Raw genomic sequence first — 15,836 nt, 5'->3', positions numbered from 1 at the left:
TTGACAGAATTAGGATGGCCTTTGGAAGAGGACAAGAGACATAATTTTCCTTCAGTCTCAACAAATCAAATCAAATTTGAGCAAATCAAAGCCAATTGTATTTGTTACATGCTTTGTAATCTGGTGTAGACAGTGAAACGCTTACTTAAGGGTTCATTTTCCAGCAATGCAGCGTTTAAATCAGCAGTTGATACATACGCTAATGATTGTTGAAGAATATAACTTGTAAATGCCTCATGATCTTAGTTTAACTGTCGTTCCCCATCAGAACCATACAGCTTGTTTTACTCCGATGTTAGGGAACGATGTAAATGTAAACCAACACTGTTTAGCCTCAGAATGTGATTAACAATATAGTTTGATATCATGGCTGGTCAGTCCTTGCATCAATAGCTTTGTCTGTGAATGTGATTTTGGCTACATTTCTCCAGCCCTCCACTTTTTAACAAAAACAGTGACGGGGCGCTTTTGAACGTTTGAACTGCTGATCAGCCCTTTAAAGATAAAATACATAGAAATACTCACACAAAGAATAAATACACAGTGAATAACGAATGAGTAAAAATAACATGGCTATATACAGGAAGTACCAGTTAAACGCATGGCTATATACAGGAAGTACCAGTTAATAGCATGGCTATATACAGGAAGTACCAGTTAAACGCATGGCTATATACAGGAAGTACCAGTTAATAGCATGGCTATATACAGGAAGTATCAGTTAATAGCATGGCTATATACAGGAAGTACCAGTTAATAGCATGGCTATATACAGGAAGTACCAGTTAATAGCATGGCTATATACAGGAAGTACCAGTTAATAGCATGGCTATATACAGGAAGTACCAGTTAAACGCATGGCTATATACAGGAAGTACCAGTTAATAGCATGGCTATATACAGGAAGTATCAGTTAATAGCATGGCTATATACAGGAAGTACCAGTTAATAGCATGGCTATATACAGGAAGTACCAGTTAATAGCATGGCTATATACAGGAAGTACCAGTTAAAGGCATGGCTATATACAGGAAGTACCAGTTAAAGGCATGGCTATATACAGGAAGTACCAGTTAATAGCATGGCTATATACAGGAAGTACCAGTTAATAGCATGGCTGTATACAGGAAGTACCAGTTAATAGCATGGCTATATACAGGAAGTACCAGTTAAAGGCATGGCTATATACAGGAAGTACCAGTTAATGGCATGGCTATATACAGGAAGTACCAGTTAATAGCATGGCTATATACAGGAAGTATCAGTTAATAGCATGGCTATATACAGGAAGTACCAGGTAACATCATGGCTACTGTATATACAGGGAGTACCCGTACTGAGTTGCTGGGTACAGGGTATTTGAGGGTATTTGTTACTATTCAATACTGAAGTATAATTACAAGCATTTCATAAGTGTCAAAGGCTTTTCTTGACAATTACATTTAGTTGATGCAAATAGTCAATATTTGTAGTGTTGACCCTTCTTTTTCAAGACCTCTGCAATCCACCCTGGCATGCTGTCAATTAACTTCTGGGCCACATCCTGACTGATGCAGCCCATTCTTGCATAATCAATGCTTGGAGTTTGTCAGAATTTGTGGATTTTTGTTTTTCCACCCGCCTCTTGAGGATTGACCACAAGTTCTCAATGGGATTAAGGTCTGAGGAGTTTCCTGGCCATGGACCCAAAATATTGATGTTTTGTTCCCCGAGCCACTTTTGCCTTATGGGAAGGTGCTCCATCATGCTGGAAAAGGCATTGTTCGTCACCAAACTGTTCCTGGATGGTTGGGAGAAGTTGCTCTCGGAGGATGTGTTGGTACCATTCTTTATTCATGGCTGTGTTCTTAGGCAAAATTGTGAGTGAGCCCACTCCCTTGGCTGAGAAGCAACCCCACACATGAATGTTCTCAGGATGCTTTACTGTTGGCATGACACAGGACTGATGGTAGCTCTCACCTTGTCTTCTCCGGACAAGCTTCTTTCCGGATGCCCCAAACAATCGGAAAGGGGATTCATCAGAGAAAATTACTTCACTCCAGTCCTCAGCAGTCCAATCCCTGTACCTTTTGCAGAATATCAGTCTGTCCCTGATGTTGTTCCTGGAGAAAAGTGGCTTCTTTGCTGCCCTTCTTGACACCAGGCCATCCTCCAAAAGTCTTCGCCTCACTGTGCGTGCAGATGCACTCACACCTGCCTGCTGCCATTCCTGATCAAGCTCTGTACTGGTGGTGCCCCGATCCTGCAGCTGAATCAACTTTAGGAGACGGTCCTGGCGCTTGCTGGACTTTCTTGGGCGCCCTAACAATTGAACCGCTCTCCTTGACGTTCTTGATGATCCGATAAATGGTTGATTTAGGTGCAATCTTACTGGCAATATCCTTGCCTGTGAAGCCCTTTTTGTGCAAAGCAATGATGACGTCACGTGTTTCCTTGCAGGTAACCATGGTTGACAGGAAGAACAATGATTCCAAGCACCACCCTCCTTTTGAAGCTTCCAGCCTGTTGTTCGAACTCAATCAGCATGACAGAGTGATCTCCAGCCTTGTCCTCGTCAACACTCACACCTATGTTAACGAGAGAATCACTGAGAATGATGTCAGCTGGTCCTTTTGTGGCAGAGCTGAAATGCAGTGGAAATGTTGTTTTGGGGATTCAGTTCATTTGCATGGCAAAGAGGGACTTTGCAATTAATTGCAATTTGTCTGATCACTCTTCATAACATTCTGGAGTTTATGCAAATTTCCATAATACAAACTGAGGCAGCAGACTTTGTGAAAATTAATATTTGTGTCATTCTCAACTTTTGGCCACAACTGTACATGGGATAAAGTGACTCTACATGTAGGTAGGGATAAAGTGACTGTGCATGTAGGTAGGGATAAAGTTACTAGACAACAGGCTAGATAATAGACAGTAACAGCAGTATACTGTAGGTAGGGGTAAAGTGACTAGGCAACAGGATAGATAATCGACAGTAGCAGTAGCGTACACTATATATACAAAACTATGTGGACACTCCTTAAAATGAGTGGATTCTGCTTTTTCAGCCACACACGTTGCTGACGTATGAAATCGATCACACCACCATTGCATTCTCCGTAGACAAACATTGGCCTTACTGAAGAGCTCAGTGAATTTCAACGTGGCACCGTCTTAGGATGTCACCTTTCCAACAAGTCAGTTCTGTAAGTGCTGTTATTGTGAAGTGGAAACATCTTGGAGAAACAATGGCTTAGCCACGAAGTGGTAGCCCACACAAGATCACCGAACGGGAGTGCCTGGACCGCCGAGTGCTAAAAATGGTCTGTTCTCAGTTGCAACACTCACTACCGAGTTCCAAACTGCCCCTCCTCTCCACAGACCCCAACTCCCCTAGGAGAGGAGGCTGTGGAGCAACCCTGATTCCTGTCCCTCCTCTCCCCAGACCCCAACTCCCCTACTGCTCGGGTCTCGGTGTTATCTGGAAGGTCTCGGTGTTATCTGGAAGGTCTCGGTGTTATCTGGAAGGTCTCGGTGTTATCTGGAAGGTCTCGGTGTTATCTGGAAGGTCTCGGTGTTATCTGGAAGGTCTCTGTGTTATCTGGAAGGTCTCGGTGTTATCCGGAAGGTCTCGGTGTTATCCGGAAGGTCTCGGTGTTATCCGGAAGGTCTCGGTGTTATCCGGAAGGTCTCGGTGTTATCCGGAAGGTCTCGGTGTTATCCGGAAGGTCTCGGTGTTATCCGGAAGGTCTCGGTGTTATCCGGAAGGTCTCGGTGTTATCCGGAAGGTCTCGGTGTTATCCGGAAGGTCTCTGCGTTATCCGGAAGGTCTCGGCGTTATCCGGAAGGTCTCGGCGTTATCCGGAAGGGCTCGGCGTTATCCGGAAGGGCTCGGCGTTATCCGGAAGGGCTCGGCGTTATCCGGAAGGGCTCGGCGTTATCCGGAAGGTCTCGGCGTTATCCGGAAGGTCTCGGAGTTATCCGGAAGGGCTCTGTTAGTTCACATGGAGGACAGTCACATCCTTCAGTAGATTTCTCCCAGTCCAACTGTATTTTAGAGGTTGTTTCATCATAAATAACACAAGGTGACTCGGGAAGTCCTCATCCGAGGTGAAGCTGCACCATCATTAAACTCATAAGCACGTCTCTGTCATGGGTCATTTTGTATATGGCAACAGATGTCTATGGAATCAATACCTCTAACTCTTCCTGTCCTGGGCCAGGAGAGCAGTACTTCAGTAGGAGGGAGGAATCTGTCCCTGCTATGCTGTTAAGACCAGGGGCCGAGTAACTCAACAGGTCTTAACACAGCAGTCGACTCCTCTCACCTGCTCTTAGCCGCACTCTCACTGAGCTTGAGATCAGGCTCGTTCTCTTTCAGCATGTGTAACATGGCCCCAGTGAACATACACTGTCCTGTCCCCTGCCAGGTGACCTAACTGAAACATGTCCCCTGCCAGGTGACCTAACTGAAACATGTCCCCTGCCAGGTGAACTAACTGAAACATGTCCCCTGCCAGGTAAACTAACTGAAACATGTCCCCTGCCAGGTGAACTAACTGAAACATGTCCCCACTCTCTGTCAGGTTCTGTATGACGTCAGAGGGGTCCTACAGAAGAACCGAGACACCTTCAGAGATGACGTCTTAAACATGCTCAAGGACAGCAGGTGTGTGTGTTGTCCCCTGGTCATGGAACGGCTATTAGATGTTCCTCTGACTGGTATAAACAAGCACAACGACCCTGTACTAAAGTCACTCCACTGTGTTAATGTACAGAGTAATACCCTCTGACCCTGTACTAAAGTCACTCCACTCTGTTAATGTACAGGATAATACCCTCTGACCCTGTACTAAAGTCACTCCACTCTGTTAATGTACAGGATAATACCCTCTGACCCTGTACTAAAGTCACTCCACTCTGTTAATGTACAGGATAATACCCTCTGACCCTGTACTAAAGTCACTCCACTGTGTTAATGTACAGAGTAATACCCTCTGACCCTGTACTAAAGTCACTCCACTCTGTTAATGTACAGGATAATACCCTCTGACCCTGTACTAAAGTCACTCCACTGTGTTAATGTACAGAGTAATACCCTCTGACCCTGTACTAAAGTCACTCTCTGTGTTAATGTACAGAGTAATACCCTCTGACCCTGTACTAAAGTCACTCCACTGTGTTAATGTACAGAGTAATACCCTCTGACCCTGTACTAAAGTCACTCCACTGTGTTAATGTACAGAGTAATACCCTCTGACCCTGTACTAAAGTCACTCCACTCTGTTAATGTACAGGATAATACCCTCTGACCCTGTACTAAAGTCACTCCACTGTGTTAATGTACAGAGTAATACCCTCTGACCCTGTACTAAAGTCACTCCACTGTGTTTAGAGAATGTTGAACATGTTTGTTCCGTCCTTCAGGCTTGACTTCATCTATGACCTGTTTGAGCGTGTCGGGAGCAGGAACGGAGAGGAGACCCTGAAGATGGGGACGGCCAGACGCAAACCCACCGTCAGCTCTCAGTTCAGGGTGAGGCTCACTGTTCATGACCCCTGACCTCTAACCCTAACCCACCGTCAGCTCTCAGTTCAGGGTGAGGATCTCTAACCCTAACCCACCATCAGCTCTCAGTTCAGGGTGAGGACCTCTAACCCCAACCCACCGTCAGCTCTCAGTTCAGGGTGAGGACCTCTAACCCTAACCCACCGTCAGCTCTCAGTTCAGGGTGAGGACCTCTAACCCTAACCCACCGTCAGCTCTCAGTTCAGGGTGAGGATCTCTAACCTCTAACCCTAATCCACCGTCAGCTCTCAGTTCAGGGTGAGGACCTCTAACCTCTAACCCCTAACCCTAATCCACCATCAGCTCTCAGTTCAGGGTGAGGACCTCTAACCCCTAACCCTAATCCACTGTCAATTCTCAGTTCAGGGTGAGGACCTCTAACCCCAATCCACTGTCAGCTCTCAGTTCAGGGTGAGGACCTCTAACCTCCAAACCCTAATCCACCATCAGCTCTCAGTTCAGGGTGAGGACCTCTAACCCTAATCCACCGTCAGCTCTCAGTTCAGGGTGAGGACCTCTAACCCCTAACCCTAATCCACTGTCAATTCTCAGTTCAGGATGAGGACCTCTAACCCCTAACCCTAATCCACTGTCAGCTCTCAGTTCAGGGTGAGGACCTCTAACCCCTAACCCTAATCCACCGTCAACTCTCAGTTCAGGGTGAGGATCTCTAACCTCTAACCTCTAACCCTAATCCACCGTCAGCTCTCAGTTCAGGGTGAGGATCTCTAACCTCTAACCTCTAACCCTAATCCACCGTCAGCTCTCAGTTCAGGGTGAGGACTTCTAACCTCTAACCCTAACTCACTGTCAGCTCTCAGTTCAGGGTGAGGACTTCTAACCCCTAACCCTAATCCACTGTCAGCTCTCAGTTCAGGGTGAGGACTTCTAACCTCTAACCCCTAACCCTAATCCACCGTCAGCTCTCAGTTCAGGGTGAGGATCTCTAACCTCTAACCCTAATCCACCGTCAGCTCTCAGTTCAGGGTGAGGACCTCTAACCCCTAACCCTAATCCACTGTCAGCTCTCAGTTCAGGGTGAGGATCTCTAACCCCTAACCCTAATCCACTGTCAGCTCTCAGTTCAGGGTGAGGACCTCTAACCCCTAACCCTAATCCACCGTCAGCTCTCAGTTCAGGGTGAGGACTTCTAACCTCTAACCCCTAACCCTAATCCACCGTCAGCTCTCAGTTCAGGGTGAGGATCTCTAACCTCTAACCCTAATCCACCATCAGCTCTCAGTTCAGGGTGAGGACCTCTAACCTCTAACCCTAATCCACTGTCAGCTCTCAGTTCAGGGTGAGGATCTCTAACCTCTAACCCTAATCCACCGTCAGCCCTCAGTTCAGGGTGAGGACCTCTAACCTCTAACCTCTAACCCTAATCCACTGTCAGCTCTCAGTTCAGGGTGAGGACCAATCACAGAGGAGCATAGTCAACCTCTGACCTCCTAACCATAACCTTCACTATACTGTAGAGTCACATAGAATCCTTTTGGCCATGATACGGATTGCCTTGACCATGAGGTTGACCGTTTCCCTAAGCGTTTTGAATAGTCTTTTGTTTGTGTTTTAGAGAGAGAGTCCTTCTCAAGTATTGAGCTCCTTGAGGGTAATTTACCTCTCCAGCATAGTGCTTGATGCCAAACTGGTGATCTGTCACTCTGGGCTTCATGTAGTACTGGTTACTCTGGAGAGAGACAGACACAGCAGGTTATAATATATATAGAGAGAGAGGATTCCATGGGAGATGGGTGGGGGGCTTCATGTAGTACTGGTTAGTCTGGAGAGAGAGAGAGACACAGCAGGTTATAATATATATAGAGAGAGAGAGGATTCCATGGGAGATGGGTGGGGGGCTTCACATGCCGTAACTGGTGTGGAGGGGATTTAGCCTGGACTGCAGCTCCTAAAGCTGGAGATTACCCCTCATCCACACGTCCCCCTGGCAGTATCTTACTGGAGACAGTCAGTCTGAGCGAAAGAGAGTGCTCGGTTCAAAGGTCATTGCTGGCACTGCTGGGTAAATATAGTCCTGTAACCAGAGCCTGTAAACACCCTGGTCAGCAGGAGATGAGGACCCTAGGAGGCCAGAGCCTGTAAACACCCTGGTCAGCAGGAGATGAGGACCCTAGGAGGCCAGAGCCTGTAAACACCCTGGTCAGCAGGAGATGAGGACCCTAAGGAGGTCAGAGCCTGTAAACACCCTGGTCAGCAGGAGATGAGGACCCTAGGAGGCCAGAGCCTGTAAACACCCTGGTCAGCAGGAGATGAGGACCCTAGGAGGCCAAAGCCTGTAAACACCCTGGTCAGCAGGAGATGAGGACCCTAGGAGGCCAGAGCCTGTAAACACCCTGGTCAGCAGGAGATGAGGACCCTAAGGAGGTCAGAGCCTGTAAACACCCTGGTCAGCAGGAGATGAGGACCCTAGGAGGCCAGAGCCTGTAAACACCCTGGTCAGCAGGAGATGAGGACCCTAGGAGGCCAGAGCCTGTAAACACCCTGGTCAGCAGGAGATGAGGACCCTAGGAGGCCAGAGCCTGTAAACACCCTGGTCAGCAGGAGATGAGGACCCTAGGAGGCCAGAGCCTGTAAACACCCTGGTCAGCAGGAGATGAGGACCCTAGGAGGCCAGAGCCTGTTATCACCCTGGTCAGCAGGAGATGAGGACCCTAGGAGGTCAGAGTCTGTAAACACCCTGGTCAGCAGGAGATGAGGACCCTAGGAGGTCAGAGCCTGTAAACACCCTGGTCAGCAGGAGATGAGGACCCTAGGAGGCCAGAGCCTGTAAACACCCTGGTCAGCAGGAGATGAGGACCCTAGGAGGTCAGAGCCTGTAAACACCCTGGTCAGCAGGAGATGAGGACCCTAAGGAGGTCAGAGCCTGTAAACACCCTGGTCAGCAGGAGATGAGGACCCTAGGAGGCCAGAGCCTGTAAACACCCTGGTCAGCAGGAGATGAGGACCCTAGGAGGCCAGAGCCTGTAAACACCCTGGTCAGCAGGAGATGAGGACCCTAGGAGGCCAGAGCCTGTAAACACCCTGGTCAGCAGGAGATGAGGACCCTAAGGAGGTCAGAGCCTGTAAACACCCTGGTCAGCAGGAGATGAGGACCCTAGGAGGTCAGAGCCTGTAAACACCCTGGTCAGCAGGAGATGAGGACCCTAGGAGGTCAGAGCCTGTAAACACCCTGGTCAGCAGGAGATGAGGACCCTAAGGAGGTCAGAGCCTGTAAACACCCTGGTCAGCAGGAGATGAGGACCCTAGGAGGTCAGAGCCTGTAAACACCCTGGTCAGCAGGAGATGAGGACCCTAGGAGGCCAAAGCCTGTAAACACCCTGGTCAGCAGGAGATGAGGACCCTAGGAGACTAGAGCCTGTAAACACCCTGGTCAGCAGGAGATGAGGACCCTAGGAGGTCAGAGCCTGTAAACACCCTGGTCAGCAGGAGATGAGGACCCTAGGAGGCCAGAGCCTGTAAACACCCTGGTCAGCAGGAGATGAGGACCCTAGGAGGTCAGAGCCTGTAAACACCCTGGTCAGCAGGAGATGAGGACCCTAAGGAGGTCAGAGCCTGTAAACACCCTGGTCAGCAGGAGATGAGGACCCTAGGAGGTCAGAGCCTGTAAACACCCTGGTCAGCAGGAGATGAGGACCCTAGGAGGTCAGAGTCTGTAAACACCCTGGTCAGCAGGAGATGAGGACCCTAAGGAGGTCAGAGCCATTGTGTGTGAATCTGTTGTATTGAGGTTGCCTCTTGATGCTGGTCCTGTATCTATATCTAGATATTATGTTTCTGATTCTGTATATAGATGTGTTGTTGAGTTTCTGATCCCGTATCTACAGTTGAAGTCGGAAGTTTACGTACACTTAGGTTGGAGTCATTAAAACTTGTTTCTCAACCACTCCACACATTTCTTGTTAACAAACTATAGTTTTGGCAAGTCGGTTAGGACATCTACTTTGTGCATGACACAAGTCATTTTTCCAACAATTGTTTACAGACAGATTATTTCACTTATAATGCACTGTATCACAATTCCAGTGGGTGAGAAGTTTACATACACTAAGTTGACTGTGCCTTTAAACAGCTTGGAAAATTACAGAAAATGATGTCATGGCTTTAGAAACTTCTGATAGGCTAATTGACATCATCTGAGTCAATTGGAGGTGTACCTGTGGATGTATTTCAAGGCCTACCTTCAAACTAAGTGTCTCTTTGCTTGACATCATGGGAAAATCAAAATAAATCAGACTAGACCTCAGAAAAAATTGTAGACCTCCACAAGTCTGGTTCATCCTTGGGAGCAATTTCCAAACACCTGAAGGTACCACGTTCATCTGTACAAACAATAGTACGCAAGTATAAACACCATGGGACCACGCAGCCGTCATACCACTCAGGAAGGAGACTGTTCTGTCTCCTAGAGATGAACATACTTTTGTGCGAAAAGTGCAAATCAATCACAGAACAACAGCTAAGGACCTTGTGGAGATGCTGGAGGAAACAAAAGTATCTACAGTGGGGCAAAAAAGTATTTAGTCAGCCACCAATTGTGCAAGTTCTCCCACTTAAAAAAGATGAGAGAGGCCTGTAATTTTCATCATAGGTACACTCCAACTATGACAGACAAAATTAGGGAAAAAAATCCAGAAAATCACACTGTAGGATTTTAAATGAATTTATTTGCAAATGATGGTGGAAAATAAGTATTTGGTCAATAACATAACAAAAGTTTATCTCAATACTTTGTTATATACCCTTTGTTGGCAATGACAGAGGTCAAACGTTTTCTGTAAGTCTTCACAAGGTTTTCACACACTGTTGCTGGTATTTTGGCCCATTCCTCCATGCAGATCTCCTCTAGAGCAGTGATGTTTTGGGGCTGTTGCTGGGCAACATGGACTTTCAACGACCTCCAAAGATTTTCTATGGGGTTGAGATCTGGAGACTGGCTAGGCCACTCCAGGACCTTGAAATGCTTCTGTAAAACGAGTCCTATATTGGCATAACGTGAAAGGCCGCTCAGCAAGGAAGAAGCCACTGCTCCAAAACCGCCATTAAAAAAGCCAGACTACAGTTTACTACTGCATTTGAGGTAGCATCGGACAGTCGTGGCCAAAAGTTTTGAATGACATTAATTTCCACAAAGTTTGCTGCTTCAGTGTTTTCAGATATTGTTGTCAGATGTTACTATGAAATACTGAAGTATAATTACAAGCATTTCATAAGTGTCAAAGGCTTTTATTGACAATTACATTTAGTTGATGCAAAGAGTCAATATTTGTAGTGTTGACCCTTCTTTTTCAAGACCTCTGCAATCCGCCCTGGCATACTGTCAATTAACTTCTCGGCCACATCCTGACTGATGGCAGCCCATTCTTGCACAATCAATGCTTGGAGTTTGTCAGAATTTGTGGGTTTTTGTTTGTCCACCCGCCTCTTGAGGATTGACCACAAGTTCTCAATGGGATTAAGGTCTGAGGAGTTTCCTGGCCATGGACCCAAAATATTGATGTTTTGTTCCCCAAGCCACTTAGTTATCACTTTTGCCTTATGGAAAGGTGCTCCATCATTCTGGAAAGGGCATTGTTCATCACCAAACTGTTCCTGGATGGTTGGGAGAAGTTGCTCTCGGATGATGTGTTGGTACCATTATTTATTAATGGCTGTGTTCTTAGGCAAAATTGTGAGTGAGCCCACACCCTTGGCTGAGAAGCAACCCCACACGTGAATGGTCTCAGGATGCTTTACTGTTGGCATGACACAGGACTGATGGCAGCTGAATCAACTTTTAGGAGATGGTCCTGGCGCTTGCTGGACTTTCTTGGGCGGCCTGAAGTCTTCTCCTTGAAGTTCTTGATGATCTGATACATGGATGATTTTTGTGCTATCTCACTGGCAGCAATATCCTTGCCTGTGAGGCCCTTTTTTGTGCAAAGCAATGATGACTGCACGTGTTTCCTTGCAGGAAACCATGATTGACAGAGGAAGAACAATGCTGAAATGCAGTGGAAATGTTTTTGTGGGGGATTCAGTTCATTTGCATGGCAAAGAGGGACTTTGCAATTAATTGCAATTCGTCTGATCACTCTTCATAACATTCTGGAGTATATGCAAATTTCCATCATACAAACTGAGGCAAAATACTTTTGGCCACAACTGTGCATGTAGGTAGTGATAAAGTGACTGTACATATAGGTAGGGATAAAGTGACTGTACATGTAGGTAGGGATAAAGTGACTGTGCATGTAGGTAGTGATAAAGTGACTGTACATATAGGTAGGGATAAAGTGACTGTACATGTAGGTAGGGATAAAGTGACTGTGCATGTAGGTGGGGTTAAAGTGACTGCATGTAGGTAGGGATAAAGTGACTGTGCATGTAGGTAGGGATACAGTGACTGTGCATGTCGATAGGGATAAAGTGACAGTACATGGGGATAAAGATTGTACTTTTTGGAGTGACTTCAGATAAAATGTCCACTGGTCTGATGAAACACAAGTTGAACTGTTTGGCCATAATGACCATCGTTATGTTTGCAGGAAAAAGGGGGTGGCTTGCAAGCCGAAGAACACCATCCCAACCGTGAAGCACGGGGGTGGCAGGATCATGTTGTGGGGGTGCTTTTCTGCAGGAGGAGAGACTGGTGCTCTTCACAAAATAGATGTCATCATGAGGCAGGAAAATTATGTGGATATATTGAAGCAACCTCATAAGACATCAGACAGGAAGTTAAAGCTTGGTTGCAAATGGGTCTTCTAAATGGATAATGACCCCAAGCCTACTTCCAAAGTTGTGGCAAAATGACTTAAGGACAACAAAGTCAAGGTATTGGAGTGACCATCAAAGCCCTAACCTCAATCCTAAAGAATTTGTGTGGGAAACTGGGAAAAGTGTGTGCGAGCAAGGAGGCCTACAAACCTGACTCAGTTACACCATCTCTGTCAGGAGGAATGGGCCAAAATTCACCCAACTTATTGTGGGAAGGTTGTGGAAGGCTACCTGAAATGTTTGACCCAAGTTAAACAATTTAAAGGCAATGCTACCAAATACTAATTGAGTGTATGTAAACTTCTGACCCACCAGGAATGTGATGAAAGAAATAAAGGCTGAAATAAATAATTCTCTACTATTATTCTGACATTTCACATTCTTAAAATAAAGTGGTGATCCTAACTGACCTAAAACAGGGAATTTTTATAAGGATTAAATGTCAGGATCCCGTATCTAGATGTGTTGTTGTGTTTCTGATCCCGTATCTAGATGTGTTGTTGTGTTTCTGATCCCGTATGTAGATGTGTTGTTGTGTTTCTGATCCCGTATCTAGATGTGTTGTTGTGTTTCTGATCCCGTATCTAGATGTGTTGTTGTGTTTCTGATCCCGTATCTAGATGTGTTGTTGTGTTTCTGATCCCGTATCTAGATGTGTTGTTGTGTTTCTGATCCGTATCTAGATGTGTTGTTGTGTTTCTGATCCCGTATCTAGATGTGTTGTTGTGTTTCTGATCCCGTATCTAGATGTGTTGTTGTGTTTCTGATCCCGTATCTAGATGTGTTGTTGTGTTTCTGATCCGTATCTAGATGTGTTGTTGTGTTTCTGATCCCGTATCTAGATGTGTTGTTGTGTTTCTGATCCTGTATCTAGATGTGTTGTTGTTTCTGATCCCGTATCTAGATGTGTTGTTGTGTTTCTGATCCCGTATCTAGATGTGCTGTTGTGTTTCTGATCCCGTATCTAGATGTGTTGTTGTGTTTCTGATCCCGTATCTAGATGTGTTGTTGTGTTTCTGATCCCGTATCTAGATGTGTTGTTGTGTTTCTGATCCCGTATCTAGATGTGTTGTTGTGTTTCTGATCCCGTATCTAGATGTGTTGTTGTGTTTCTGATCCCGTATCTAGATGTGTTGTTGTGTTTCTGCAGGACTCTCTCCATTCCTTGATGAACACTCTGAGTGCCTCCAACCCTTTCTTTGTGCGCTGCATCAAACCCAACATGGACAAGGTGGGTCATTCAGTATTCACCACAACATGAACAAGGTGGGTCATTCAGTATTCACCCCAACATGGACAAGGTGGGTCATTCAGTATCCACCCCAACATGGACAAGGTGGGTCATTCAGGATCCACCCCAACATGAACAAGGTGGGTCATTCAGTATCCACCCCAACATGGACAAGGTGGGTCATTCAGGATCCACCCCAACATGAACAAGGTGGGTCATTCAGTATTCACCATAACCACCAGCTACTGAATGTGAACTAGTCTGTTACTGTGTACAGAGGCAGGCAGATCCCAGAAATTCCATATCTAGCTGCTATTCAAAGTTTTAATAGTCGTCTGCTGCCTTGTCCCGGCTGCCTTGTCCCGCAGGGAATGCTGTTGTCTCTGGGGGGGGGGGGGGCTTAGTTGTATCACAGGGAATGCTGTTGTCTCTGGGGGGGGGGCTTAGCTGCACCACAGGGAATGCAGTTGTCTCGGGGGGGGGGGGGGGGGGGGGGCTTAGCTGTACCACAGGGACTTCGTTTGTTGAACATTCAAGTCCTGACACTTCTCTGAACAACAGGTTGATAACATGCCTGATGGTAGGGTACCACACACACACACACACACAGCCAGTGAGATGTGAATCAGAGTTAAGTGATTGTGCAGTGTGATAAGCAGCACTGAGGAACAACATGACACAGTCAGAACAGAACAGCTGAGAACAATAGAGTTGATTTATACCGGACTGAAACGATCCTGTGGGTTAAGGACAAGGAGAATTCTAGTTCCTAAACACCTTGTATCGTCCCTCCTGTAAGACGAGCATAGTACTGACTCCCTCCTGGAAGACGAGCATAGTACTGTTCCCTCCTGTAAGACGAGCACAGTACTGTTGTGTTCCCTCCTGTAAGACGAGCACAGTACTGTTGTGTGTTCCCTCCTGTAAAACGAACATAGTACTGTTGTGTGTTGCCTCCTGTACTGTTAACTATACTTCTGTCCAGTCGTACAACAGCTGCTGTTTTTGTATTCTCACAGAGTTAGAGTTGAAAAGTAATTCAGTGTGTTTTGTACTTCTCAGAACGCCAACATGTTTGACCCAGAAGTGGTCCTGAACCAGCTGAGGTATTCTGGGATGTTGGAGACCGTGAAGATCCGCAGGGCTGGTTTCCCTGTCCGCAGGACTTTTAATGACTTCTACAGCAGGTGAGAAAAACGGACAATGGTCTTTTTACAGGGAAGACAGACTAACATCACCGTCTCCCGTGCACGGTAGATCATCTGCTGGGTGTCGATGAACGTCGATGTTTCAACCTGTAGAATCACCTGCTGGGTGTCGATGAACACCGGGGTTTCAACGTGTAGAATCACCTGCTGGGTGTCGATGAACGCCGGGGTTTCAACCTGTAGAATCACCTGCTGGGTGTCGATGAACGCCGGGGTTTCAACCTGTAGAATCACCTGCTGGGTGTTGATGAACGCCGGGGTTTCAACGTGTAGAATCACCTGCTGGGTGTCGATGAACGCTGGGGTTTCAACCTGTAGAATCACCTGCTGGGTGTCGATGAACGCCGGGGTTTCAACGTGTAGAATCACCTGCTGGGTGTAGATCACCTGCTGGGTGTCGATGAACGCCGAGGTTTCAACCTGTAGAATCACCTGCTGGGTGTCGATGAACGCCGGGGTTTCAACGTGTAGAATCACCTGCTGGGTGTCGATGAACGCCGGGGTTTCAACCTGTAGAATCACCTGCTGGGTGTCGATGAACGCCAGGGTTTCAACCTGTAGAATCACCTACTGGGTGTAGATCACCTGCTGGGTGTCGATGAACGCCGAGGTTTCAACCTGTAGAATCACCTGCTGTGTGTCGATGAACGCCGGGGTTTCAAACTGTAGAATCACCTACTGGGTGTAGAATCACCTGCTGGGTGTAGAATCACCTGCTGGGTGTCGATGAACGCCGAGGTTTCAACCTGTAGAATCACCTGCTGGGTGTCGATGAACGCCGGGGTTTCAACCTGTAGAATCACCTGCTGGGTGTCGATGAGCGCCGGGGTTTCAACGTGTAGAATCACCTGCTGGGTGTCGATGAACGCCGAGGTTTCAACCTGTAGAATCACCTACTGGGTGTCGATGAGCGCCGGGGTTTCAACCTGTAGAATCACCTGCTGTGTGTCGATGAACGCCGAGGTTTCAACCTGTAGAATCACCTGCTGGGTGTCGATGAACGCCGGGGTTTCAATGTGTAGAATCACCTGCTGGGTGTCGATGAACGCCGAGGTTTCAACCTGTAGAATCA

At 46.9% G+C, this 15,836-nt stretch overlaps 1 protein-coding gene across 2 annotated transcripts in view; it reads left to right on the top strand.

The window, feature by feature from the left end:
* LOC139381006 (myosin X, like 3) overlaps positions 1–15,836 on the top strand; it is a 144,749-nt gene that overhangs the window by 36,834 nt on the left and 92,079 nt on the right. For both annotated transcript variants that reach the window (XM_071124232.1, XM_071124233.1), the window contains exons 14-17: positions 4,569–4,651; positions 5,410–5,518; positions 13,476–13,556; positions 14,619–14,743. In XM_071124232.1, coding sequence (XP_070980333.1) covers positions 4,569–4,651; positions 5,410–5,518; positions 13,476–13,556; positions 14,619–14,743 — 398 coding nt within the window. The remainder of the gene's footprint in view (positions 1–4,568; positions 4,652–5,409; positions 5,519–13,475; positions 13,557–14,618; positions 14,744–15,836) is intronic.

Source organism: Oncorhynchus clarkii, chromosome 22, assembly GCF_045791955.1.
Source record: "Oncorhynchus clarkii lewisi isolate Uvic-CL-2024 chromosome 22, UVic_Ocla_1.0, whole genome shotgun sequence".
Classification (NCBI taxonomy): Eukaryota; Metazoa; Chordata; class Actinopteri; order Salmoniformes; family Salmonidae; genus Oncorhynchus; species Oncorhynchus clarkii.
The sequence above is the reverse complement of the archived record's forward strand: the minus strand, read 5'-3'. Positions and strand labels throughout refer to the sequence as shown.